This window comes from Pseudophryne corroboree, chromosome 1, assembly GCF_028390025.1.
Source record: "Pseudophryne corroboree isolate aPseCor3 chromosome 1, aPseCor3.hap2, whole genome shotgun sequence".
Classification (NCBI taxonomy): domain Eukaryota; kingdom Metazoa; phylum Chordata; class Amphibia; order Anura; family Myobatrachidae; genus Pseudophryne; species Pseudophryne corroboree.
Window position 1 is genome coordinate 147,999,988 of NC_086444.1, and position 25,762 is coordinate 148,025,749.

Consider the following 25,762-nt stretch of genomic DNA (forward strand, 5'->3'; position numbering starts at 1 on the left):
CGACACAAGATTTTTGGGTGAAATCTTGTATGGTTGGTAATCTGTAACCACCATCAGTAGAAACTTAGAACCTTGCGGGCTCGCTTCGCTCGGTTTCGGCAAGGCGGATCGCTTCACTACCGCTGCTCTCGCCACAGGTTACTATTTGCATGGGCGATCGTGCGTGCACTGATGGCGCATCTGATGCACCGCAGCCTAATTCAGATGGTTTGCTTACATCTACAAATGTCTGAGATCTGCACACGTGATTGTTCTGCGATATCGCTTGCAGTGTACCCTAAGACGCAGCACCTGCTGTAGCCGTCTGATGACGGGGAGGTGAAGGGGACCAAAATGGAAGTGTGTTGCCCCCGTTTTGCGGGAGTGCTGAGGCCGATGATTCTGTCTTCAGATGCAGATTTGCTTGCCTCGGCAGCGGAGATGAGGTGGCCATTTTGAGTAACCTTAGGGTTACTAGGATGGCCGATGCTGCGTCCAATGATTGTGATCCACCGCACACGCTGCAAGTGGTCATCTCAGTATTAATGAAATAGTCAGCCACGGCATTAGCATAAAGACAAAGCAAAAGAAGAGCAGCGCCTGTGAGCAACTCAGAATCAGACACATTTTGGCAGCTGTACAAAAGCTTGCAGAGAGAGAAAGGGGTCTAAGCCTTGGATGGAGATAATATGGACAGAGGTAAAGTACCAGCCAATCAGCTCCTACCTGCCATGTCACAGGCTGTGTTTGAAAAATGAGTTAGGAGCTGATTGGCTGATGCTTTATCTCCATCCAAGGCTTAGTAAATAGACCCAAAAGTACCATCCAACCAGCTACTAACCAGTGGCGTATCTATAATGGGTGCAGTGCACACGGGGCCCTGGGTCCAGAGGGGGCCCACACCACACCCATTTCTTCTATACTCACCTTTCCGGCGTCCATCGGTGACTGTGTGAGCCCCCTCCTCTCCTGTAGCCGTCACCACCGCTGCTAAGCGCACTGAGCACTAGAGACTCTGGCACAGCGCCAGAGTCTACAGCACATGCACAGGACTCCGAAAAATGGAGCGGCGGCCATTTTGAGTCCTGCGCATGCGCTGTAGACTCTGGCACTGTGCCAGATTCTCAGTGCTGAGAGCGCTAACGGCGGCGGTGACGACTACAGGAGAGGAGCCCGCTCACACAGAGTCTGCACACGGGTCCCCTCCTCTCTAGTAACACAGCTGCTACTAACGGTCATCTTTCAGACACAGCCTGTAACATGGCAGTTAGGAAGCTGATTGGCTGGTGCTTTATCACTGTCCAAGGCTTAGTACATGTCTCCCACTGTCAGGTCACAACACATAATAATGCAAGTATAAATCACAGCTTCCATTTTCACATTCTCCTGCTTGTTTTTATAGAACGGTTAATTTATGTTTTGGAGAGAACTGTAGAATTCCGATGCGTTTATAAAATATCAAATTCCGAAAAAAGCTTCTGGATTGCAATTCAAGTAAAAATGGCAATAGTTATGATGACACTAGAACTATTTATACGTTGGTACACAAGTGTTCAGAAGATAGGAAGCCTTCAGTTTGTTTCACTTCATTCTTTTTTTGGTGCAGACAGTAATTCATATCCTAGCATTTGTGAATATTTATACATGTTACTGATTGTACAGAATTGATAAGGGATAAGTCACATAAAATATGTGGTGGGGCAACGCTACTCTGATCATCAGGAGGGAAAAAATATAATCTATGCTAAAACACAATGAACTTAAATGGCCATGACTAAAATAAGTGAAAAGGAAAAAAAAAATCACTATATTAACTGCTCAAAACAGAAAATATAGTGGAAAGTCAAGGGAAGTTGTCCAAATGACATCATAATTCACCAGTTTGGACAACGCCGTGCCATAGGTTGCTACAACATCCAAATTTTCGATCAGAACATTCTAGAATTGAGCACCTTATCATCCACACGCTAAGATTAGGATCTGCAGTGCACAGTACAGTACATCTGTACAAAGAAAAGGCATTATGCTGTGACACGCCAGTATTAAGTATTGGCTGTCATTGTTTCTATTCACTCATTATAATTTGTCAAATAACTCCCTAAAAGCATACTTGCCTACTCTACCCGAAACAGCTGTGATGCTCCTGAAAATTGGGTGGCGCTCCCAGCCACCCAGAGAAATGGGTAAGTCTCCCGGATCTGGCCTCCTCCCGCCACCCAGTTGCCATGGCCACATTGATGCAATCACACAGCCCCGACAGCTGCATCACACCCCCCGCAAAGCTTCCCCTACGAAGTAAGCAATGAACCGACCTGTCTATCTCACCCAAAAGGGGCAGTCATATGGGGGAATTCAATTGTTCGAAAAAGTCGGTTGGGTGTCTGTATTTTCCTGTCTATTAGATAGGAAAAAACAGACATCCAACTGACTTTTCAAACAACTGAATACCCCCAATAGAGTCGGCTTCTATGCCTAAAGGTAATTGAGGGGCTTGTTTATTTGTGGTCAAACCAAAAATGTACACAAGTGATACAAGCACAGGAGAAGTTGTAAATGAGATCTGTGTGTGCCCTAGATTCCTGTGACAGGCTGGTATAATGTGTCAGATGCTAGTCTCAGTCTCTCACTACCTGGGGAGCAGGCAGCAGGCCTATTGAGAGATTTGTGATTACTGGCTGTGAGTACTGTACTAATACTACTGTTTTGTGAGAGGATCGTTAGGTCCTTCCACTCTGAGAGATGGAATCATTTTGTTTAGTTAAAGCCTGACACGCTAGGCTTTTCTTTTATGTTTTATCTTTGTGCTGCAAACAAAACTACCTATGGCTACTTTTACCAAGGCCCTACACTGCTGTGTTAGTTACTGGCTGCTGTATGAAAGCGCACCTGTGTACCCCAGGAGACGGCATATCTTACCAAGACCTTGCCATAATGCATACATCCATGTATATATAAAATCACTCTTGTACTTTATGTTATGTGCATTGGTACAGAAGGCGCAAACACTATGCTGATAAACTCTATCTTCCCTGTAAGTTATATGTTTCTACTATTGCTATAACTTAATATTTATTTTCCTTTATAAATTCAGATTTAGATTTTTGTTTATTTATTCTAATAAGTTAATTGCATTTTACAATATTTATATTTTAATATTGATTGATATTTTTTTCAGGGGGCACAGTTGTTTTTATTTTTCTAGCTTTGTGCAGCCTTCCCCCACCTTTCCACCGGTAAAATCCACCACCCAGCTCAGTGTCAGTGAAGCCAGATGCAGTCTGTGTTCCTATTGGTAGACCTACCTGCCAGTCACAGACACTACAGGAAGTCCCACTGGGAGTTGTTTTCCCCCTCCGGGACTGCCAGACCGGGCTGCGATTAGCAGAGAGCTGGCTTTCTGTAGGAAGCCACTCCCTGCCTCGTCAGACTGCAGCCGATGCAGTCCATAGAAGCCGAGTTTTGCGCATGCACAGTACCGTTGCTGCTGCTGTGCCGGGTCCCGACGTCTGTGAACTACAAAGTACAGTTGCCAGGACCCGGGTGGCAGCGGGGACCAGGCGGAGGAAACCCGGCAGCATGGCCAGCGACAGCCCTCCTCCTCCACCCAGGTATGAGCCACTTCTGATAATGACAAGAATGCTTGCATCAAAACATCTATCAAACTTGTCTCTTTATTGAGTTTTGCTAAGGACCTATTAATATGAACCACTCAGCCAAGTTCTATGCAGAGCTCAAAAGTCCTATGTCTGTGTTCTGTACTGTATTCCATGCGTGTCCTACATAAATCTGGAAGAAAAGCTGGGAACACCAAATGCAAAATAAAAACAAACCCTGAGAAACCAATTTTGCGACAAAATCTGCTCTGTCTAATAGTATTACTCACCAACTTTTCTCAAACACAGGGGGAGATGTATCAAACCTTCTAAAGAGGACAAGGGGAGTTGTTGCCCATAGCAACCAGATTCTCTATCATTTTTAAAAATGTACTTGATAAATGATAGCTAGAACCTTCTTGGTTGCTATGGGTAATAGCTCATGTCCTCTGAAGACAGTATGATACATCGCCTCCACAGTGACTCCACTATAGAACAGGGGTGAGTAAACACTTGGGTGATGGCTTTTCAGCATCCCAGGTGCTGCTGGGAACAGAATGTTAGTTGTGCTTGGCAAAGTGAGGCATTTCTATTCCAGTGTGGAGGTGAATCTCTCCATGGGCTTCCAAAGCAAATGTGGGGTGAGCCGCCTCTGTAAACTTGTGCCTGAAGGTAAACAGCAACTGTCCTCTCTGCACATTGTAGAAAGATAGTCCTCCTTTTCTGTAGTCTAGAAGAATGCCGACTCGGAATGGAGGCTCCGTCAAGTTAACTTCACTCCGTACTTCGTTATGCAGGAATCTGTAAGAGAAGCTGGAAAAGCAAACACAATGTAGACTATGCAGAACACCAGCATGGAAAACAGAAACAGATGACAAAGGCAACTTCTCCACAGGCTCACTTCTCCACTTTTTTCATGAATTGACCCCAAAATTCAAACCACTGTCTGAGGACTATAACTTTGTTCTAGATGACTGAGAAAAGGCATTGCACCCCTACTCAGTGTCTGAATCCAAATGAACAGGTAGATTGCAGTGTTGCACTGTGGCCAATAATACTGCAAACCACAGCATAAGGGAGGCAGCTATCAGATCTGCCTCACTAAGGGGGTGTGGCTTGATGCAGCGTCAGTTGACAGGTTAAGCTATGACCATACAACTGACAAGTCCTCAGTTTACACAGAAACTACAGCTTGTCTGCACATAACAGAGTCCACACAGGAAGACCCAGGAAATGTATTCAGTATGGATGATACAAACTGTTTTATCATCAATATACTTGGTACTGTACATTCTATAAACTGAAGTTACACAGTCTGCTGAGACCAGGAATCTGTGGAAAATTGGATGCATTATTTCAACTCTCCAACTTGCGGTATCCAATTAGAGGCTGTTTTCATTTGCCGAAAAATGGCCCCGCGACTGCACAATAGCACATGGATCCAGGATAAGGTCCGGGACCCATGTGATATCGCGGCTCTGACGGCTGCTTTTTCAGGGATTATGCTGCGCATACCTGTGGCACCCAAAACATAGTCCACAATAAGTGTCTGCATCGGGGCTAATTGGATAGCCCCGGTGAAACAATTACCCCTGTGGGTATTTGGATACCCCAATTAATCTCTCTGCACGTTACATCTGCCGCACCAGCAGTGCAGCATGGTTTTGCCCAGGTGTATGGTTACAGTACTTGCTCTTTCTTGCTTTACCCAGTGTTCCAAATCAGCATATTGCAAAAATTTAGGGTCAAACTCCACATTTTACTTTTCAACTGGTATATGCTTTCTGTGACCATCTAACCAACATCCTGGTAGCAGACCTATAGGATTACCTTGTGGAGGAACAAGAACACTGCATACACCATGACGTCCTGTCCTGCGACAGGGCATACTCTTCTGGAGAAGGATGGAAAGTCGCACCGACACTATATGCACTGCAGTCAGGAACGGTCATTTCCCAGTAATGTCGCCCCTTCGCTGGCAGAAGCTCCCCAAGCACTAATGGAATTCTGTGAAAAAATAAACTGCTTTATATGACATAGGAAACTTATCTATTAACAGGTCAAGAACCATAAGCTACTGACACAATGGTAGGTTGTGGGTCATTAAAAACCTTGTACACGTGGAAGTGTTGTGTAACTGAACCAAGCTTGTTCATAGCCTAGAATTTCAGTAAGGGTGTACCTGCCACAGCACAGATTTTCAGTATGAAAAATCAGTGTGGCCTTTCAGGAAAGGGGTGAGGGGTCACCCAAATGGTGGTTGTAGTGGTATGAGTGGATCTGGACCAGATTATATGGATTGGTGATGAGGCCTAATGTGTCCTGGATCACTAATCAGGAATGTTGTCAGGTGCAGTTAGCCATTAAATTGCTTTTATACACCCCAATTAATAGCTAAAACACTGACACATATTAATGAATTGTGACTAAGGGGAAATTCAATTCCAGAACTAATGATTTCTAAATATGAAGTTCAATTATCTCTTCATCCCTATGGGTAAGTGCTTAGTATAAATGTCTTTTGTTTAATGGGCCAGTTGCAGGGATGGATGAAGTTTGCACAGCAGCTGGGTCTTTTGGTGCAGCTGCCGTGTGTAAATGCCACTACTTGTGTTAATAAACCCCTTCCTGCCTGCTCGTGTGTTCCACTGCTGGGTCCAAGGATACAACAGCAGATCACTCTGGGAAAACATTGACCATCTGAGTAATCATCAGGTTACTCTGGATGGCCGGAGAATACTCGCTGTCGGGTTCAGGAGATCTGCATCGTGACACCCTACCTTTTTTTAGGACAGTCCCTCTATTCGCCCTCCAAATGACTGTAGCATTACAGTCATGGTGCAGCTTGGGGGCACTGTAAATGACAACGCAGGAGCAGCCATTGGTGTAGTACGCGCACCATCAGGCCCAGAGACTTTGCCTCACTCTTGCCTCAGTCCTGTGACTGGCACACTGAGAAGGAGCATCTGATTACAGAGGTACCTTTGGGCCACCACAGCCACGTTATTTCAGGTAAAGACACTGGGTCTGATTCATTATGCACGCCATGCCACTATGTTTTTGCAATTGAGCGATTATCTGTAAACTGCACATCCGTCACTGCCGCAATGCGCACACAGTGAATGATTTGTGATTACACGTCAGTGAGGATTATTCACAAGTAATTGGCAGGAAGCAGTCAATAGGGGAGATTCAAGTGTCTGAAAAGTCAGTTAGGAGTCTGTGTTGTCCTGTCTATTAGATAGGAAAAAACAGACACCCAACCAACTTTTCAAACATTTGAATCTCCCCCAATATGTGGGAGGTAATGGGGAGTGGTGGAAAAAACGCGGGTGTGTTAGAACCATTTTTGGGGTGTGTATCAGCCACTGACTGCAATCCTGTATGCAGGAATCATGTCTCCAGCAGCCATTCTGGGTGACCATAGACTCACTCCAGCAGTCCATGTTACCTGGATCTGCGTTGATGCTGTGAATGTGTATGCAACGCAGTTGTGGGCAGCTGAGAGGGCTCCAGTGGGGGTCTCTATACAAATCCTGGCATATTACCACACATCCTCAGAGTCACAGAACACATCTGCCGTGGCATTAGTGTACTACTATGAATCAGGCCCTGTGTGCAAGTGTCACAGCTGCCAGGATTTGCCTGAGATGCACACAAGCGGTTTCATGGATCCAAGCAACTGCGTACTGAGGCGCAGCATCAATGGCAGATCATCCCTCTATCACTGTTGCAGTAACTCTATAGTCGTGCAGAATGGCCATGGAATCTGGGACGCTGGCGTCATATTTTCTCTATGCGACTGCAGGCAGAGACGCCCTGAAAACAGCCGTGAGACGTCTGCATCTTTGCCGTCACTAACGGTAATCTCTCACACACAGTCCCTGACTGTCAGATTGCAAATAAATCTGCGCACTTTGCAACCATCATCACTAGTGAATTGGCACAGTATGAGCGTGAAATGTGTGCAGTATAAGCGTGACGCGTGTGCAGTATGATCGTGACGTGTGTGCAGTATGAGCGTGACGCGTGTGCAGTATGAGCGTGACGCGTGTGCAGTATGAGCGTGACGCGTGTGCAGTATGAGGACTCAGGTGACTGCAGCATTTGTTATGGATGAAGTAGGTGATGTTCATAGGGGTGGTATTCAGTATGCTGACTGACGGGATCCCAGCGCACAGTATACCGGCGCCGGGATCCCGACAGCCGGCATACCGACACTTATTCTCCCTCGTGGGGGTCCACGACCCCCCTGGAGGGAGAATAAAATAGCGTGCACCACCGTGCCCGTAGCGTGGCGAGCGCAGCGAGCCCGCAAGGGGCTCATTTGCGCTCGCCACACTGTCGGTAAGCCGGCAGTCGGGCTCCCGGCGCCGGTATGCTGGTCGCTGGGAGCCCGACCGCCGGCAAATCGTAGTGAACCCGTTCATAGAGTGTGACAGGAGCTCAGTGCTTACACTGCCTGCTATGTTCTGCATACTAGTGACAGGTTCCTTGTGGCTGAAATACACAGATTACTGTATGTGGTCACTGTATATAAGATTTTATTCTTGTGGAACAGAATATTATTATAATAAAGGAGATATTCGGACAGCATTACACACCACCTCATAGGTTACAGAGAATGGGACTCAAGAGCCTAAGCATGCACCCACCCCACTGAGGAATGGGTTTCTTGGGTCGACCCTATTTAAGTCGACACTCATTAGATCGACCAACATTGGTCGACAGGTAGTAGGTCGACACCTGGAAAAGGTAGACATTGACGGCAGGTCGACATGGAAAAAGGTCAACATGAGGTTTTTTGTTGCTTTTGTGTCGTTTTCTCCGTAAAGTGACCGGGAACCCCAATTAGAGCACCGTGTCCCCTCGCTTCGCTCGCCATGCTTCGTGCACGGTTACTATTCCCAATCGTAGTCCACGTGGATCATAAAGTATGAAAAAGGTTTTTAAAAAAATAGTAAAAATTGTGAAAAACTCATGTCGACCTTTTCCAGGTGTCGACCTAATGCATGTCGACCAATAGTGGTCAACCTAATGACTGACGAGCTAAGTGAGGTCGACCTAAGGACCGTAAAGCCCCCACTGCATTGCTAAGTCCCCCATGATACTAACCCTGTAATCTCGCTCTTTTCTGCAATACTAATTACAGTTCCATCTGCTGACAAGTCCAAAGTTGGGTGCGCAGTATCTCTCAGTAAGTGAAATCTGGTACCTGTGAAAATAAACTCCAGTAAGCTGGATTCTCAGCTCATTGCTCTCTTACCGTCCTTGACAGTGGCAAACGCAGAATTTCTAGAGGAGTGTTTCTAAATGCAGTCCACAAGTACAGGGGTCTTGGGGAGCGGTAGAAGAACCTAGTCCTGACCCTGGACATTAATGTACACATTGGTCTTTTTATACACTGGATACTGTATGGAATACAGTATTAATATTGAACACAATAGATGATCTATAGTAAAGGCTGTATCAAACATTTAAATAATATAAATAAGTGGTCAGGAAAAGGTTAAACATCCCATAATAAATAAATACACAAAAATTCTAGAACCAGTACTTCACTTTCTAAGCACACATTCTCCCACCTCATGATAAAGCTTCTGTCTCTTCTTCCTAGTAGCTACTTTCTGGTCCAGTGCACTGGGGGTAACTCCAAGTTGATCGCAGCAGGAAATTTTTTAGCAATTGGGCAAAACCATGTGCACTGCAGGGGAGGGGGCAGATATAACATTTGCAGAGAGAGTTAGATTTGGGTGGGTTATTTTGTTTCTGTGCAGGGTAAATACTGGCTGCTTTATGTTTACACTGCAATTTAGATTGCAGGTTGAACACTCCCCACCCAAATCTATCTCTCTCTGCACATGTTATATCTGCCCCCCCTGCAGTGCACATGGTTTTGCCCAACTGCTAACAAAATTCCTGCTGCGATCAACTTGGAATTACCCCCACTGATTAAGCACTCAGATCCACAGACACCACAAACTTGGTAGAAGAAGCTGCTACACTGGGCATGTGCAGCAGCTGTGCTCTGTCCCTTAAACTGCACTATGTGGCAGCAGCTCTAGTAATCATATAATAATATATCATTGCTATTGTTGTTTTAATTTAAGCCACTTGCTAAGAGGAGGGGGGTTTCCAGGCAACCGGAAACCCCTCTTGCGTTTGCCTATGCTTGAGAAAAAAAAACGAGTTCTTAGCTATACAGAAAATAGCAATGCAGCCCGAACAATGCACAGCGTTTCTCATTTGGTCTTCATGTTTATTAACGTTTATCGGGGTCTGTGACATCCTAACAACATTCAAATTGTTCAATAAATGCTTCTGTTCCATCAAAAGTGTAATGAATCCAATTTAAGAATTGCTCGCACTCATGTTCAACACAATTTTTTTCCGCCTACAAAAAGCTGAATAGCAACTTACGATGACAGACAGTGGCTGCAGAGGTGAATAAAAAGAGGGATAAACCCCATGATGCTAACATAAAGTTGTGTCCTCATAATACTTGCCGACATTCTGAAGTCCCTCTCAAATCAGCTTCAGGGCGTGGCATATTAGGCAGGGGTATGGTTGCATGTCGCATCATCGCGATTCAGTGCGAATATCATCTTCAATCTGCACCGCCTGGTTCCATTAATAAATGGAAGGCTGGCGGCAGGTGGCTGCTGGGTCCGAAAGACTTTCCCACTCTTCTGAGTGGCCGGGAGCGCCACCTGATTTTCAGGAGCCTCCCGGCTGTTCTGGGAAGGCAGGCAAGTATGGGCCTCATATACCTAGCATCTATACGTTACACAGTACAACTGTGACGCTCAAAGATGAGTAGCATACTGTACATTTCTTTAAAAGTTGAATCATATACGCATTACAGCCACTCACAGTGTACTAGAGACACTGGGCTGTGACGTTAACTGCACAGGAAGTGGTGTTACACAAGTACACAGTCACAGATGAAGCACAACGGAACTTGGCATGAGAAAAAGCTGCAGCTGAGGCATCGGAGCTCTTTTACACAGATTCAGTCTCGGCCACACACAGATGTACGTATGTCACACTTCAAATTGATCAGTGTAATATAGCAATGTAGTTTTGTCACCCCCAGTTGTTTTATGTATGTGAATAAGACGCGCTGGGCATGCGTGACCGGCGGCCGCTAGAATGCCGGTAGGGGTGTGTGTGCAATGAAGCCCCTTGCAGGCTTGCTGCGGTCGCCATGCTGCGGTCTTGGTGGTTCGCTGCACTAGCCACAGGGTCTATTCCCACTGTATGGGTGTCGTGGACACCCAAGAGTGGGAATAGTCCTGGGCCCCGTGCCGGCATTCTGGCATCGGTATGCTGACTGCCAGGATCAAGACCGTCGGGATGGTGACTACATACCAATAAGATGCAGAGTCTAAGTGAGAAAGACTGAGTGTGGCCAAGCCGCCCTGGATCTGCCACGCAGAGAGGGGCTATTTTGCACAGCTTGAGCATCAGTGTACGAGGACACATCTGTACTATTATCAGGATGCGGTCTGCATGGCAACCACACAATGTCGACAGTTATGATGATATGGGAGCAGACGGTTAGGCTTCGGGGCGGGAGGCCTCAGCACTAAGAGGAGGGTTAAGATTAGGGGGCATTACCGCTGGAACCACTACATCACAGCCTAAAGTCATCATCATGTCACCAACAGACCTAGAAGAAACTGCTGGAGCCGCCAAACCTGACGAACAAGGAAAGTCACCACTGGACTACCAGGAACATTTTGCCAACATTCTAATAATGTCGACATGTCACCAGTGTCAACATGATGACATTCTCATCTTGACATTATGGATGTCAATCAAATATACCCAAAGCAGTATTACCACTAGTCAGAGCAGTTCTGGCCAACTCATTGTAAAAAGGACATAGGAGAAGTGGAGGGAGATCAGTAGTAGATATCACATTATTACAGTGAATGGAAAAAATAATATTTTAAACCTACCGGTAAATCTTTTTCTCCTAGTCCGTAGAGGATTCTGGGGACTCCGTAAGGACCATGGGGTATAGACGGGCTCCGCAGGAGACATGGGCACTATAAAGAACTTTTAGTATGGGTGTGCACTGGCTCCTCCCTCTATGCCCCTCCTCCAGACCTCAGAGAACTGTGCCCAGAGGAGATGGACAATATGAGGAAAGGATTTTGTTACTCTAAGGACAAGATTCATACCAGCCCACACCAATCATACCATATAACCTGGAATATACGCAACCAGTTAACAGTATGAACAAAAAACAGTATCAGTCAAAGACCGATTCCAACTGTAACATAACCCTTATGTAAGCAACAACTATATACAAGTCTTGCAGATTTAGTTCGCACTGGGACGGGCGCCCAGCATCCTCTACGGACTAAGAGAAAAAGATTTACGGGTAGGTTTAAAATCTTATTTTCTCTTACGTCCTAGAGGATGCTGGGGACTCTGTAAGGACCATGGGGTTTATACCAAAGCTCCAAACCGGGCGGGAGAGTGCGGATGACTCTGCAGCACCGAATGAGCAAACGCTAGGTCCTCATCAGCCAGGGTATCAAACTTGTAGAATTTTGCAAAAGTGTTTGAACCCGACCAAGTAGCTGCTCGGCAAAGCTGTAATGCCGAGACGCCTCGGGCAGCCGCCCCAGAAGAGCCCACCTTCCTAGTGGAATGGGCCTTTACCGAATTTGGTAACGGCAATCCAGCCGTAGAATGAACCTGCTGAATCGAGTTACAGATCCAGCGAGCAATAGTCTGCTTAGAAGCAGGAGCGCCAACCTTGTTGGCTGCATACAGGACAAACAGAACCACTGTTTTCCTAACCCTAGTCATCCTGGCTACATAAATTTTTAAGGCCCAGACTACATCCAGGGACTTGGAGTCCTCCAAGTCCCCCATAGCCACAGGCCCCCCAATAGGTTGGTTCATGTGAAAAGATGAAACCACCTTAGGTAGAAATTGAGGACGAGTCCTCCATTCCGCTCTATCCACCTGGAAAATCAGATAGGGGCTCTTGTGAGACAAAGCCGCCAATTCGGACACACGCCTTGCAGATGCCAAGGCCATTAACATGGCCACTTTCCAAGTGAGAAATTTAAATTCAACTGTTTGAAAAGGCTCAAACCAGTGCGATTTAAGGAACTGTAACACTACGTTAAGGTCCCATGGTGCCACCGGGGGCACAAAAGGAGGCTGGATGTGTAGCACTCCCCTTACAAAAGTTTGGACTTCTGGGAGAGAAGCCAATTCCTTCTGGAAGAATATAGACAGGGCCGAAATCTGTACCTCAATGGAGCCTAACTTTAGGCCCATATCCACCCCTGTCTGCAGAAAGTGGAGAAAACGGCCCAAGTGGAAACCTTCCGTAGGAGCATTCTTGGCTTCACTCCAAGATACAAACTTTCTCCAGATACGGTGATAATGTTTCACCGTCACTTCCTTCCTAGCCTTTATCAGAGTAGGGATGACTTCTTCCGGAATACCCTTCTCCGCTAGGATTCGGTGTTCAACCGCCATGCCGTCAAAACGTAACCGCGGTAAGTCTTGGAACACGCAGGGCCCCTGCTGCAACAGGTCCTTTCTGAGAGGAAGAGGCCATGGATCTTCTGTGGGCATACCCTGAAGATCTGAATACCAGGCCCTTCGAGGCCAATCTGGAACAATAAGTATTGTCAATACTCTTTTCCGTCTAATGATTCCCAATATTTTTGAGATGAGAGGAAGAGGAGGAAACACATAGACCGACTGAAACACCCATGGTGTCACCAGGGCGTCCACCGCTACTGCCTGAGGGTTCCTTGACCTGGCGCTATACCTCCAAAGCTTCTTGTTGAGGCGTGATGCCAGCATGTCTATTTGAGGAAGCTCCCAACGACTTGTTATCTCTGAAAAACCTTCTTGATGAAGTCCCCACTCTCCTGGATGGAGATCGTGTCTTCTGAGGAAGACTGCTTCCCAGTTGTCCACTCCCGGGATGAATACCGCTGACAGAGCGCTTACGTGATTTTCTGCCCACCACAGAATCCTGGTGGCTTCCGCCATTGCCACTCTGCTCTTTGTACCGCCTTCACGGTTTACATGAGCCACAGCTGTGACGTTGTCTGATTGAATCAGAACCGGTAGGTTGCGAAGAAGATTCTCCGCTTGTCGTAGGCCATTGTAACCGGCCCTTAATTCCAGTATGTAGATGTGTAGGCAAGCCTCCTGGCTTGACCACCGTCCCTGAAAATTCCTTCCTTGTGTGACTGCTCCCCATCCTCGGAGGCTCGCGTCCGTGGTCACCAGGACCCAGTCCTGAATGCCGAACCTGCGACCTTCTAGAAGATGAGCACTCTGCAGCCACCACATGAGAGACACCCTGGCCCTGGGGGACAGGGTTATCTTCTGATGTATTGGAAGGTGAGACACAGACCACTTGTCCAGAAGGTCCCTCTGAAAAGTCCTCGCCTGAAACCTGCCGAAGGGGATGGCCTCGTAGTTCGCCACCATTTTCTCCAGTACTCTAGTGCATTGATGGACTGACACTCTTTTTTTTTGTTTTAACAGGTCTCTGACCCTGTTCTGGAGTTATTGGGCTTTTTCCATTGGGAGAAAAAATAAGAATTTACTTACCGATAATTCTATTTCTCATAGTCCGTAGTGGATGCTGGGGACTCCGAAAGGACCATGGGGAATAGCGGCTCCGCAGGAGACTGGGCACAAAGTAAAAGCTTTAGGACTAGCTGGTGTGCACTGGCTCCTCCCCCCATGACCCTCCTCCAAGCCTCAGTTAGGATACTGTGCCCGGACGAGCGTACACAATAAGGAAGGATTTTGAATCCCGGGTAAGACTCATACCAGCCACACCAATCACACCGTACAACTTGTGATCTGAACCCAGTTAACAGCATGATAACAGAAGGAGCCTCTGAAAAGATGGCTCACAACAACAATAACCCGATTTTTGTAACAATAACTATGTACAAGTAATGCAGACAATCCGCACTTGGGATGGGTGCCCAGCATCCACTACGGACTATGAGAAATAGAATTATCGGTAAGTAAATTCTTATTTTCTCTAACGTCCTAGTGGATGCTGGGGACTCCGAAAGGACCATGGGGATTATACCAAAGCTCCCAAACGGGCGGGAGAGTGCGGATGACTCTGCAGCACCGAATGAGAGAACTCCAGGTCCTCCTCAGCCAGGGTATCAAATTTGTAGAATTTAGCAAACGTGTTTGCCCCTGACCAAGTAGCTGCTCGGCAAAGTTGTAAAGCCGAGACCCCTCGGGCAGCCGCCCAAGATGAGCCCACTTTCCGTGTGGAATGGGCTTTTACAGATTTTGGCTGTGGCAGGCCTGCCACAGAATGTGCAAGCTGAATTGTACTACAAATCCAACGAGCAATCGTCTGCTTAGAAGCAGGAGCACCCAGCTTGTTGGGTGCATACAGGATAAACAGCGAGTCAGATTTTCTGACTCCAGCCGTCCTGGAAACATATATTTTCAGGGCCCTGACTACGTCCAGCAACTTGGAATCCTCCAAGTCCCTAGTAGCCGCAGGCACCACAATAGGTTGGTTTAAGTGAAATGCTGAAACCACCTTAGGGAGAAATTGAGGACGAGTCCTCAATTCTGCCCTGTCCGTATGAAAAATTAGGTAAGGGCTTTTATAGGATAAAGCCGCCAATTCTGATACACGCCTGGCTGAAGCCAGGGCTAACAGCATTACCACTTTCCATGTGAGATATTTCAAGTCCACAGTGGTGAGTGGTTCAAACCAATGTGATTTTAGGAATCCCAACACTACATTGAGATCCCAAGGTGCCACTGGAGGCACAAAAGGAGGCTGTATATGCAGTACTCCCTTGACAAACGTCTGAACTTCAGGAACAGAAGCTAGTTCTTTTTGGAAGAATATCGACAGGGCCGAAATTTGAACCTTAATGGACCCTAATTTGAGGCCCATAGACAGTCCTGTTTGCAGGAAATGCAGGAATCGACCCAGTTGAAATTCCTCCGTAGGGGCCTTCCTGGCCTCGCACCACGCAACATATTTACGCCAAATACGGTGATAATGTTGTACGGTTACATCCTTCCTGGCTTTGATCAGGGTAGGGATGACTTCATCCGGAATGCCTTTTTCCTTCAGGATCCGGCGTTCAACCGCCATGCCGTCAAACGCAGCCGCGGTAAGTCTTGGAACAGACATGGTCCCTGCTGGAGCAGGTCCTGTCTTAGAGGTAGAGGCCACGGGTCTTCCGTGAGCATCTCTTGAATTTCCGGGTACCAAGTCCTTCTTGGCCAATCCGGAGCCACGAGTATAGTCTTTACTCCTCTCCTTCTTATGATTCTCAGTACTTTTGGTATGAGAGGAAGAGGAGGGAACACATACACTGACCGGTACACCCACGGTGTTACCAGAGCGTCCACAGCTATTGCCTGAGGGTCCCTTGACCTGGAGCAATATCTGTTCAGTTTTTTGTTGAGGCGAGACGCCATCATGTCCACCTTTGGTTTTTCCCAACGGTTTACAATCATGTGGAAGACTTCTGGGTGAAGTCCCCACTCCCCCGGGTGAAGATCGTGTCTGCTGAGGAAGTCTGCTTCCCAGTTGTCCACTCCCGGAATGAACACTGCTGACAGTGCTATCACATGATTTTCCGCCCAGCGAAGAATCCTTGCCACTTCCGTCATTGCCCTCCTGCTTCTTGTGCCGCCCTGTCTGTTTACGTGGGCGACTGCCGTGATGTTGTCCGACTGGATCAATACTGGCTGACCCTGAAGCAGAGGCCTTGCCTGACTTAGGGCATTGTAAATGGCCCTTAGTTCCAGGATATTTATGTGAAGTGACGTTTCCATGCTTGACCACAAGCCCTGGAAATTTTTTCCCTGTGTGACTGCTCCCCAGCCTCTCAGGCTGGCATCTGTGGTCACCAGGACCCAATCCTGAATGCCGAATCTGCGGCCCTCTAGGAGATGAGCACTCTGTAACCACCACAGGAGAGACACCCTTGTCCTTGGAGACAGGGTTATCCGCTGATGCATTTGAAGATGCGATCCGGACCATTTGTCTAGCAGATCCAACTGAAAAGTTCTTGCGTGGAATCTGCCGAATGGAATCGCTTCGTAAGAAGCCACCATCTTTCCCAGGACCCTTGTGCACTGATGCACTGACACCTGGCCTGGTCTTAGGAGTTTCCTGACTAGGTCGGATAACTCCCTGGCTTTCTCTTCCAGGAGAAACACCTTTTTCTGTACTGTGTCCAGAATCATCCCTAGGAACAGCAGACGTGTCGTCGGAATCAGCTGCGATTTTGGAATATTTAGAATCCATCCGTGCTGTCGTAGTACTATTTGAGATAGTGCTACTCCGACCTCTAACTGTTCTCTGGACCGTGCCCTTATCAGGAGATCGTCCAAGTAAGGGATAATTAAGACGCCTTTTCTTCGAAGAAGAATCATCATTTCGGCCATTACCTTGGTAAAGACCCGGGGTGCCGTGGACAATCCAAACGGCAGCGTCTGAAACTGATAGTGACAGTTCTGTACCACAAACCTGAGGTACCCTTGGTGAGAAGGGCAAATTGGGACATGGAGGTAAGCATCCTTGATGTCCAGAGACACCATGTAGTCCCCTTCTTCCAGGTTCGCTATCACTGCTCTGAGTGACTCCATCTTGAACTTGAACCTTTTTATGTAAGTGTTCAAGGCTTTCAGATTTAAAATGGGTCTCACCGAGCCGTCCGGCTTCGGTACCACAAACAGCGTGGAGTAATACCCCTTTCCCTGTTGTAGGAGGGGTACCTTGATTATCACTTGCTGGGAATACAGCTTGTGAATGGCTTCCAATACCGCCTCCCTGTCGGGGGTAGACGTTGGTAAAGCAGACTTCAGGAACCGGCGAGGGGGAGACGTCTCGAATTCCAATTTGTACCCCTGAGATACTACCTGCAGGATCCAGGGGTCCACTTGCGAGTGAGCCCACTGCGCGCTGAAATTCTTGAGACGGGCCCCCACCGTGCCTGAGTCCGCTTGTAAGGCCCCAGCGTCATGCTGAGGACTTGGCAGAAGCGGGGGAGGGCTTCTGTTCGTGGGAAGAAGCTGTCTGTTGCAGTCTTTTTCCCCTTCCTCTGCCCCGGGGCAGATATGAGTGGCCTTTTGCCCGCTTGCCCTTATGGGGACGAAAGGACTGAGCCTGAAAAGACGGTATCTTTTTCTGCTGCGAGGTGACTTGGGGTAAAAAGGTGGATTTCCCAGCCGTTGCCGTGGCCACCAGGTCCGATAGACCGCCCCCAAATAACTCCTCCCCTTTATACGGCAATACTTCCATATGCCGTTTGGAATCCGCATCCCCTGACCACTGTCGCGTCCATAATCCTCTTCTGGCAGAAATGGACATCGCACTTACTCTTGATGCCAGAGTGCAAATGTCTCTCTGTGCATCTCGCATATATAGGAATGCATCCTTTAAATGCTCTATAGTCAATAATATATTGTCCCTGTCCAGGGTATCAATATTTTCAGTCAGGGAATCCGACCAAGCCACCCCAGCACTGCACATCCAGGCTGAGGCGATTGCTGGTCGCAGTATAACACCAGTATGTGTGTATATACTTTTAAGGATATTTTCCAGCCTCCTATCTGCTGGCTCCTTAAGGGCGGCCGTTTCTGGAGACGGTAACGCCACTTGTTTTGATAAGCGTGTGAGCGCCTTATCCACCCTAGGGGGTGTTTCCCAACGAGCCCTAACCTCTGGTGGGAAGGGATATAGTGCCAATAATTTTTTAGAAATTAGCAGTTTTTTGTCGGGGGTAACCCACGCTTCATCACACACTTCATTCAATTCATCTGATTCAGGAAAAACTACGGGTAGTTTTTTCACACCCCACATAATACCCCTTTTTGTGGTACTTGCAGTATCAGAGATGTGCAAAACCTCCTTCATTGCCGTGATCATGTAACGTGTGGCCCTACTGGAAAATACGTTTGTTTCTTCACCGTCGACACTGGAGTCAGTGTCTGTGTCTGGGTCCGTGTCGACCCACTGAGGTAACGGGCGTTTAATAGCCCCTGACGGTGTTTGAGACGCCTGGACAGGCACTAACTGAGCTGCCGGCTGTCTCATGTCGTCAACAGTTTTCTGTAACGTGCCGACACTGTCACGTAATTCCTTAATTACGGCCATCCATTCAGGTGTCGACTCCCTAGGGGGTGACATCACCATTATAGGCAATTGCTCCGCCTCCACATCATTTTCCTCCTCATACATGTCGACACACACGTACCGACACCCAGCACACACACAGGGAATGCTCTGATAGAGGACAGGACCCACTTAGCCCCTTGGGGAGACAGAGGGAGAGTTTGCCAGCACACACCAGAGCGCTATACATGTATAGGGACAACCTTACAATAAGTGTCTATCCCTTATAGCTGCTTATATCTGTTATTTTGCCAAATAAGTGCCCCCCTCTCTTTTTTACCCTGTTTCTGTAGTTGCAGGATGCAGGGGAGATTCTGGGAGCCTTCCTACCAGCGGAGCTGTGTGGGAAAAATGGCGCTGTGTGCTGGGGAGATAGGCCCCGCCCCCTTCACGGCGGGCTCTTCTCCCGCTTTTTTCTGGAAAACTGGCAGGGGTTAAATACATCCATATAGCCCAGGAGCTATATGTGATGTATTTTTTGCCAAATAAGGTAAATTCATTGCTTCCCAGGGCGCCCCCCCCCCAGCGCCCTGCACCCTCAGTGACCGAAGTGTGAAGTGTGCTGAGAGCAATGGCGCACAGCTGCAGTGCTGTGCGCTACCTTATGAAGACAGGAAAGTCTTCTGCCGCCGATTTATGGACCTCTTCTTGCTTCAGCATCTGTAAGGGGGCCGGCGGCGCGGCTCCGGGACCCATCCATGGCTGGGCCTGTGATCGTCCCTCTGGAGCTAATGTCCAGTAGCCTAAGAAGCCCAATCCACTCTGCACGCAGGTGAGTTCGCTTCTTCTCCCCTTAGTCCCTCGATGCAGTGAGCCTGTTGCCAGCAGGTCTCACTGAAAATAAAAAACCTATTTAAACTTTTACTCTAAGCAGCTCAGGAGAGCCACCTAGATTGCACCCTTCTCGTTCGGGCACAAAATCTCAACTGAGGCTTGGAGGAGGGTCATGGGGGGAGGAGCCAGTGCACACCAGCTAGTCCTAAAGCTTTTACTTTGTGCCCAGTCTCCTGCGGAGCCGCTATTCCCCATGGTCCTTTCGGAGTCCCCAGCATCCACTAGGACGTTAGAGAAACCCTCTTGTGTTCTGTGTCCAGAATCATGCCTAAGAAAGACAGCCGAGTTGTTGAAACCAACTGTGACTTTGGTAGAATTAGAATCCAGCCATGTTGCTGCAGCACGCTCAGGGAGAACGACACGCTTTTCTGCAACTGTTCCTTTGATCTCGCTTTTATCAGGAGATCGTCCAAGTACGGGATAATTGTGACTCCTTGCCTGCGCAGGAGTACCATCACTTCCGCCATTACCTTGGTGAAAACCCTTGGGGCCGTGGAAAGCCCCAAACGGCAACATCTGAAATTGGAAATGACAGGCCTGTACAGAGAACCTCAGGTACGCTTGATGAGGAGGATAAATGGGGACATGAAGGTATGCATCCTTTATGTCTAGTGACACCATAAAATCCCCCCCTTCCAGGCTGTAGATCACTGCCCTGAGCGATTCCATCTTGAACTTTAACCTTTTTAAGCACAGGTTCAGGGATTTTAAGTTGAGAATGGGTCTGACCGAGCCATCCGGTTTCGGTTGCCGCAAATAGGGTTGAATAGTACCCTTTTCCCTGTTGCATTAAGGGAAACCTGATAATCACTTGCTGTAGACACAGCTTTCGAATTGCAGCCCACACTATCTCCCTCTCTGGGGGATACGTTGGTAAAGCCGATTTGAAGAATCGGCGGGGAGGCACGTCTTTGAATTCCAGCTTGTAACCTTGGGACACAATTTCCATCGCCCAAGGATCCACATCCGACTGAACCCAGACGTGGCTGAAGAGTCGAAGACGTGCCCCCACCGGAGCGGACTCCCTCAGTGGAGCCCCAGCGTCATGCGGTGGATTTAGTAGAAGCCGGGGAGTACTTCTGTTCCTGGGAACTGGCCGTAGCAGGCATTCTTTTTTTCCTCTACCCTTACCTCTGGCGAGGAAGGAAGAGTCCCGACCTCTTCTGGACTTATGCGACCGAGAGGACTGCATCTGATACTGCAGCGTTTTCTTTTGCTGTGGGGGAACATAAAGCAAAAAAGGTAGATTTACCCGCGGTAGCTGTTGAAACCAGGTCCGTGCGACCTTCCCCAATTAAAAGCTCACCCTTGTAAGGCAAAATTTCCATATGCCTCTTTGAGTCGGCATCACCCGTCCATTGGCGGGTCCACAGCATATATAAGACTGCGTCTTTGATGTGACCTAAGGTCAATAAAATGGTATCCCTATCTAGGCTATCAATATCAGCTGACAAGGTATCTGTCCAAGCTGCTATCGCGCTACAAACCCAAGCCGATGCTATTGCCGGTCTGAGCAAAGCCCCCGTATGTGTATAAATTGATTTTAAGGTAGTTTCATGCCTACGATCCGCAGGACCTTTTAATGTCGCCGTGTCCGGGGACGGCAGGGCCACCTTTTTGGACAAGCGTGTTAAGGCCTTGTCGACCGTGGGTGATGATTCCCACCGTAACCTGTCCTTTGAGGGGAAAGGATACGCCATAATAATTCTTTTGGGAATCTGCAGTTATTTGTCTGGAGTTTCCCAAGCTTTTTCAAATAATGTGTTCAGCTCATAAGATGGGGGAAACGTTACCTCAGGTTTCTTTACCTTAAACCTGTGTACCCTCCTGTCAGGGACAGAGGAGTCATCTGTGATATGCAAAACATCTTTTATTGCAATAATCAAATAATGAATACTTTTTGCCACCCTTGGGTGTAACCTTGCATCATCATAGCCGACACTGGAGTCAGAATCCGTGTCAGTATCAGTGGCTACTATTTGGGACAGGGGACGTTTTTGAGACCCTGAAGGGCCCTGTGACACAGTCAAATCCTTGGACTCTGCTTTGTCCAATCTCTTATGTAATAAATTTACATTTGCATTTAAAACATTCCACATGTCCAACCAATCAGGTGTCGGCGTTGCCGACGGAGACACCACAATCATCTGCTCCACCTCCTCCTTAGATGAGCCTTCCGCTTCAGACATGCCGACACACACGTACCGACACAACCCCACACACACAGGGATATTTATATGGAGACAGATCCCCAATAAGGCCCTTTGGAGAGACAGAGAGAGAGTATGCCAGCACACACCCAGCGCTACTGACACCGGAAATAGAATTCCCAGATAAAACAGCGCTTTTATATAAATATATATATAATCACATTATATACACTCACTGCTGCTAATAAGTCCCCCCCCCCCCCCCCCTCTGTTTTGCCCTGTGTCTTCAGCAGGGGAGAGTTCGGGGAGCCAGGTCCATGCTGTGGAGAAAATGGCGCTTTCCGTGCTGAGGGACCAAGCTCCGCCCCCTCACCGGCGGGCTTCGGTTCCGCTCATTTTTACAATACTGGCAGGAGTTATGATATATAGTGCCTCTGTAGCCTATATATGTATGTTAGCCAGCCCTAGAGGTTTATTGCTGCCCAGGGCGCCCCCCCTGCACTCTGCACCCATCAGTGCCTTGTGTGTTGTGTGTGGGAGCAATGGAACGCTGCGCGCTTACCTCAGTGAAGATCTGAAGTCTTCTGCCGCCTTGAAGTCTTCTTTTCTTCTTATACTCACCCGGCTTCTATCTTCCGGCTCTGCGAGGAGGACGGCGGCGCGGCTCTGGGACGAACTGCGGGGTGAGACCTGCGTTCCGACTCCCTCTGGAGCTAATGGTGTCCAGTAGCCTAAGAAGCAGAGCCTATCACTTAAGTAGGTCTGCTTCTCTCCCCTCAGTCCCACGATGCAGGGAGCCTGTTGCCAGCAGTGCTCCCTGAAAATAAAAAAACCTAACAAAATTCTTTTTCAGAGAAACTCAGGAGAGCTCCCCTGTAATGCACCCTATCTCCTATGGGCACAAGATCTAACTGAGGTCTGGAGGAGGGGCATCGAGGGAGGAGCCAGTGCACACCCATACTAAAAGTTCTTTATAGTGCCCATGTCTCCTGCGGAGCCCGTCTATACCCCATGGTCCTTACGGAGTCCCCAGCATCCTCTAGGACGTAAGAGAAAGAAGGACAGTTTCGCCATCAGCATAGGAAAGGGTTCTTTATGGTAAATTGGTTCTGTCACTAACAGTATTACAAAATATATTTGATGCCTTCTAGAACTGGTATCTGTAGTGTAATTAGTGCAAGTGATTATGTGGGGCATTGGATCCAGAACATTCATCAGATTGCAATTTTTAGTGTCATGAAAGGATCCTCACAGCACCCATGTGGGGCTAAAGCTGGTTACACACTATACAATATATTGGACAATGTTGCAACCTGTAACAGTTCGCAACAAACATCGTATAGTGTGTAACCTCAATTAATCGTTTGATGAACTGTCTGGTTAAATTCAGGCGGGATGCCGGGCGATCTTGGACATTTTTTTAAAGGGGCAAACACTTACAATGCAAAACCATGCTTTGTAAGAGATTGCCCCTTTAAAAAAAGTCAGAGATCATCCGGAATCTCGCACCTCCATCGATTTCAGACTCTATTATTTCCCGCCGATGGTATGCTGCACGTCGGCCTGATGTGTTGCAGTAACATTACCCCTGTAACTATATATCGTGCCATCGTGCGGGGTATATTATTATTATTATTAACAGTTATTTATATAGCACACACATATTCCGCAGTGCTTTACAGAGATATATATACTGTATTTACACAATATCGGACCTTCGTTCAGGTGTGTGCCCAGCTTAAGTGTGGTGTCACACCAGGGATTTTCTTTGCCCTTCTCGGTTTCATCACAATTAGAATCTATCTACAGTTGTATTTGATGGACTCCTGGCTCCTTGTCACCCTTATAAGCATTGTAAAAACTTGAGGCAGGGCCGCAACTAGGCAAGAGCAGCCCCTCTTAGCTTACATTTCTTAATGATGTCTCTGACAGAGCTGTAGCAGAGCACTTCCACAATCCCCCACCCCCCACCAGAACGCGTTACGTCATGATGTTATGCAGTCAGGGGCCAGGTCGGGAGTAGCCAGGTAGCCGGACAAACCACTGAATGTCTCTCAAGGCAGTATGGTGCCTAGGCAGTGGCAGCAGTCACCTATCCTTCTTGTGACCCTGGTTTCTGACATGGGAGACTGTGAAACCGGTTATTTTTACCAGGTTGGGTATGCGTGACCAGAATTTGGGATCCTGCTGGGATACCAGGGCTTAGAATGCTGGCGGGGAGGGAAGGGGGGGAGCGCAACGAAGCCCCTTGCGAGCTCGGTGGCAAGCTGGGCTCGACGCGGGTTCTGTTCCCACTCTATGGTTGTCCATGACACCCATGAGTGGGAATAGTCCCTGTTACTCAGCATGCCCACTGTCGGGATTTTGAGGGGTCAGGATGCAGGCGTCAGTATTGTGACATAACTACATCCCATTTTACCAGGGGTGGCCAAAAAGTTGCATACAACAGTAACTAGTGTAAATATAATGTAGGGCATTTGCATCAGACCAACACTAATAGATGTTCTAGGGCCCAAACATTAAATGTTCATGATAATTTATGTGCCTATGACTTTACTCATGCTTTAATAATCTGAGTTCGCAAAACTAAAACTCTACTACTGACACCTAGAAATAAATAGCAAAAACAAATGATTAATTAGCCTAAATCACAGACAATGCTTCAATTAGTTATCACATATATGCTGGGAGTACTCCCTGGCTGGGAGTTCCTACCTTTGGTAGATATAAGGGCTGCTTCACTCTGCTCACTTGAACCAAACGTGTTGGCAGCTTTCACATAGAAGAAATAGTTCTCTCCTGGCTGTAATGTAACCCTCAGCTGCTGCTCCTTAATTCCAGACACAGATCTAAAAGGAACAGTGTTACCGGTGACAATAATAGTTATAAGGATTTGTACAGGTTCCCAAACACTGAATTATTTCTTCCAAATGATATAAACTTGAAAATGTTTTGAAAAGTTCTATAAAGTTTGCAGTTTGCCATCACAACATCTCCACTGGGTCTGTCACTAGAACATTCCTGTCCGTTACCTGAGCCCCTCTCCCTCAGAGGAGTACTGTTTGCACCACTCCAGTGTAAAGGACTCTGTAGATTCTGAACGTGCTGTGCTCCATCTGATGACAGCAGTGTCCCAGCACACTGTACAATCCTCTGCTTTTATCACTGGGGTGGACGGAGCTGGGGAGGAAAAAAGGGCTGTTTATTTCTCACCCTTATATGACTTTAAACAACACTTGGGCAGTTTCAAATATAAGGTAACAAAAGTGACCTGATCATAACCAGTGTAATAGTTTAGAGGTCAGAGGTTGCCTTAGATGTGTTCATCTGGGCCCAATTCAGACCTGATCTCTGTTGTGCGAAATCGGACAGCGGACGATTATCAAACGACTGCGCATGCGTATGCACCGCAATGTGCACGCACGTCACCAAACAGCGGCAGGATGGTGCTAAAATTTCGATCGCACGGGCATTCGCAAGGTAATTGACAGAAAGAGGACATTTGCATACACGGTTCCAGAGCATGCGCAGCGCTGAAACATACAATACGCTCTGCAGACAGGGTATACAGTCATGTATGGTCATGCGGAATGGCCGCGGAAACTGAGACGCCATGTTTTCTCCTTATGAGACTGCAGATGTAGGCTGAGACATGCCCCGAAAACACATCTGCATTTTTGCCACCACTCCCCGTTGCTCTCCCAAACGATCGCTAACTGTCAATCACTTTGCAAATAAATCCTCACTGCGAGCGACTTCGCAAAGGTACCACGGCGCGTGTATAGTGTGACCGCAATGCATGCGCAATCAGCCGATGATCTGTGTAAATATCAGCAATGCGCATGTCTCTGAACGAGGCCCAATATTCAGCAGCACAGTGTTACAATGTATTGGCTTTAAGATCACAAGTATACACAAGGTTTAATAGCAACATTATGTATTGTGTTACAGATACCGTGTCCACAAAGGATGGAAATCACTCACTGGCAAAAGCTAAAGCTCACAGGAAAGACCCTGTAGACAGACAC

At 47.6% G+C, this 25,762-nt stretch overlaps 1 protein-coding gene across 1 annotated transcript in view; it reads right to left on the bottom strand.

Annotated features, from left to right (window-relative positions):
* Window positions 1-3,632: 3,632 nt before the first annotated feature.
* Window positions 3,633-25,762, bottom strand: part of CMYA5 (cardiomyopathy associated 5) — a 162,992-nt gene continuing 140,862 nt past the window's right edge. The window contains exons 10-14 of the mRNA XM_063963507.1: window positions 24,767-24,914; window positions 24,450-24,583; window positions 8,688-8,787; window positions 5,403-5,579; window positions 3,633-4,385 (exon numbers count right to left, since the gene is read on the bottom strand). Coding sequence (XP_063819577.1) covers window positions 4,133-4,385; window positions 5,403-5,579; window positions 8,688-8,787; window positions 24,450-24,583; window positions 24,767-24,914 — 812 coding nt within the window. The 3' untranslated portion in view covers window positions 3,633-4,132. The remainder of the gene's footprint in view (window positions 4,386-5,402; window positions 5,580-8,687; window positions 8,788-24,449; window positions 24,584-24,766; window positions 24,915-25,762) is intronic.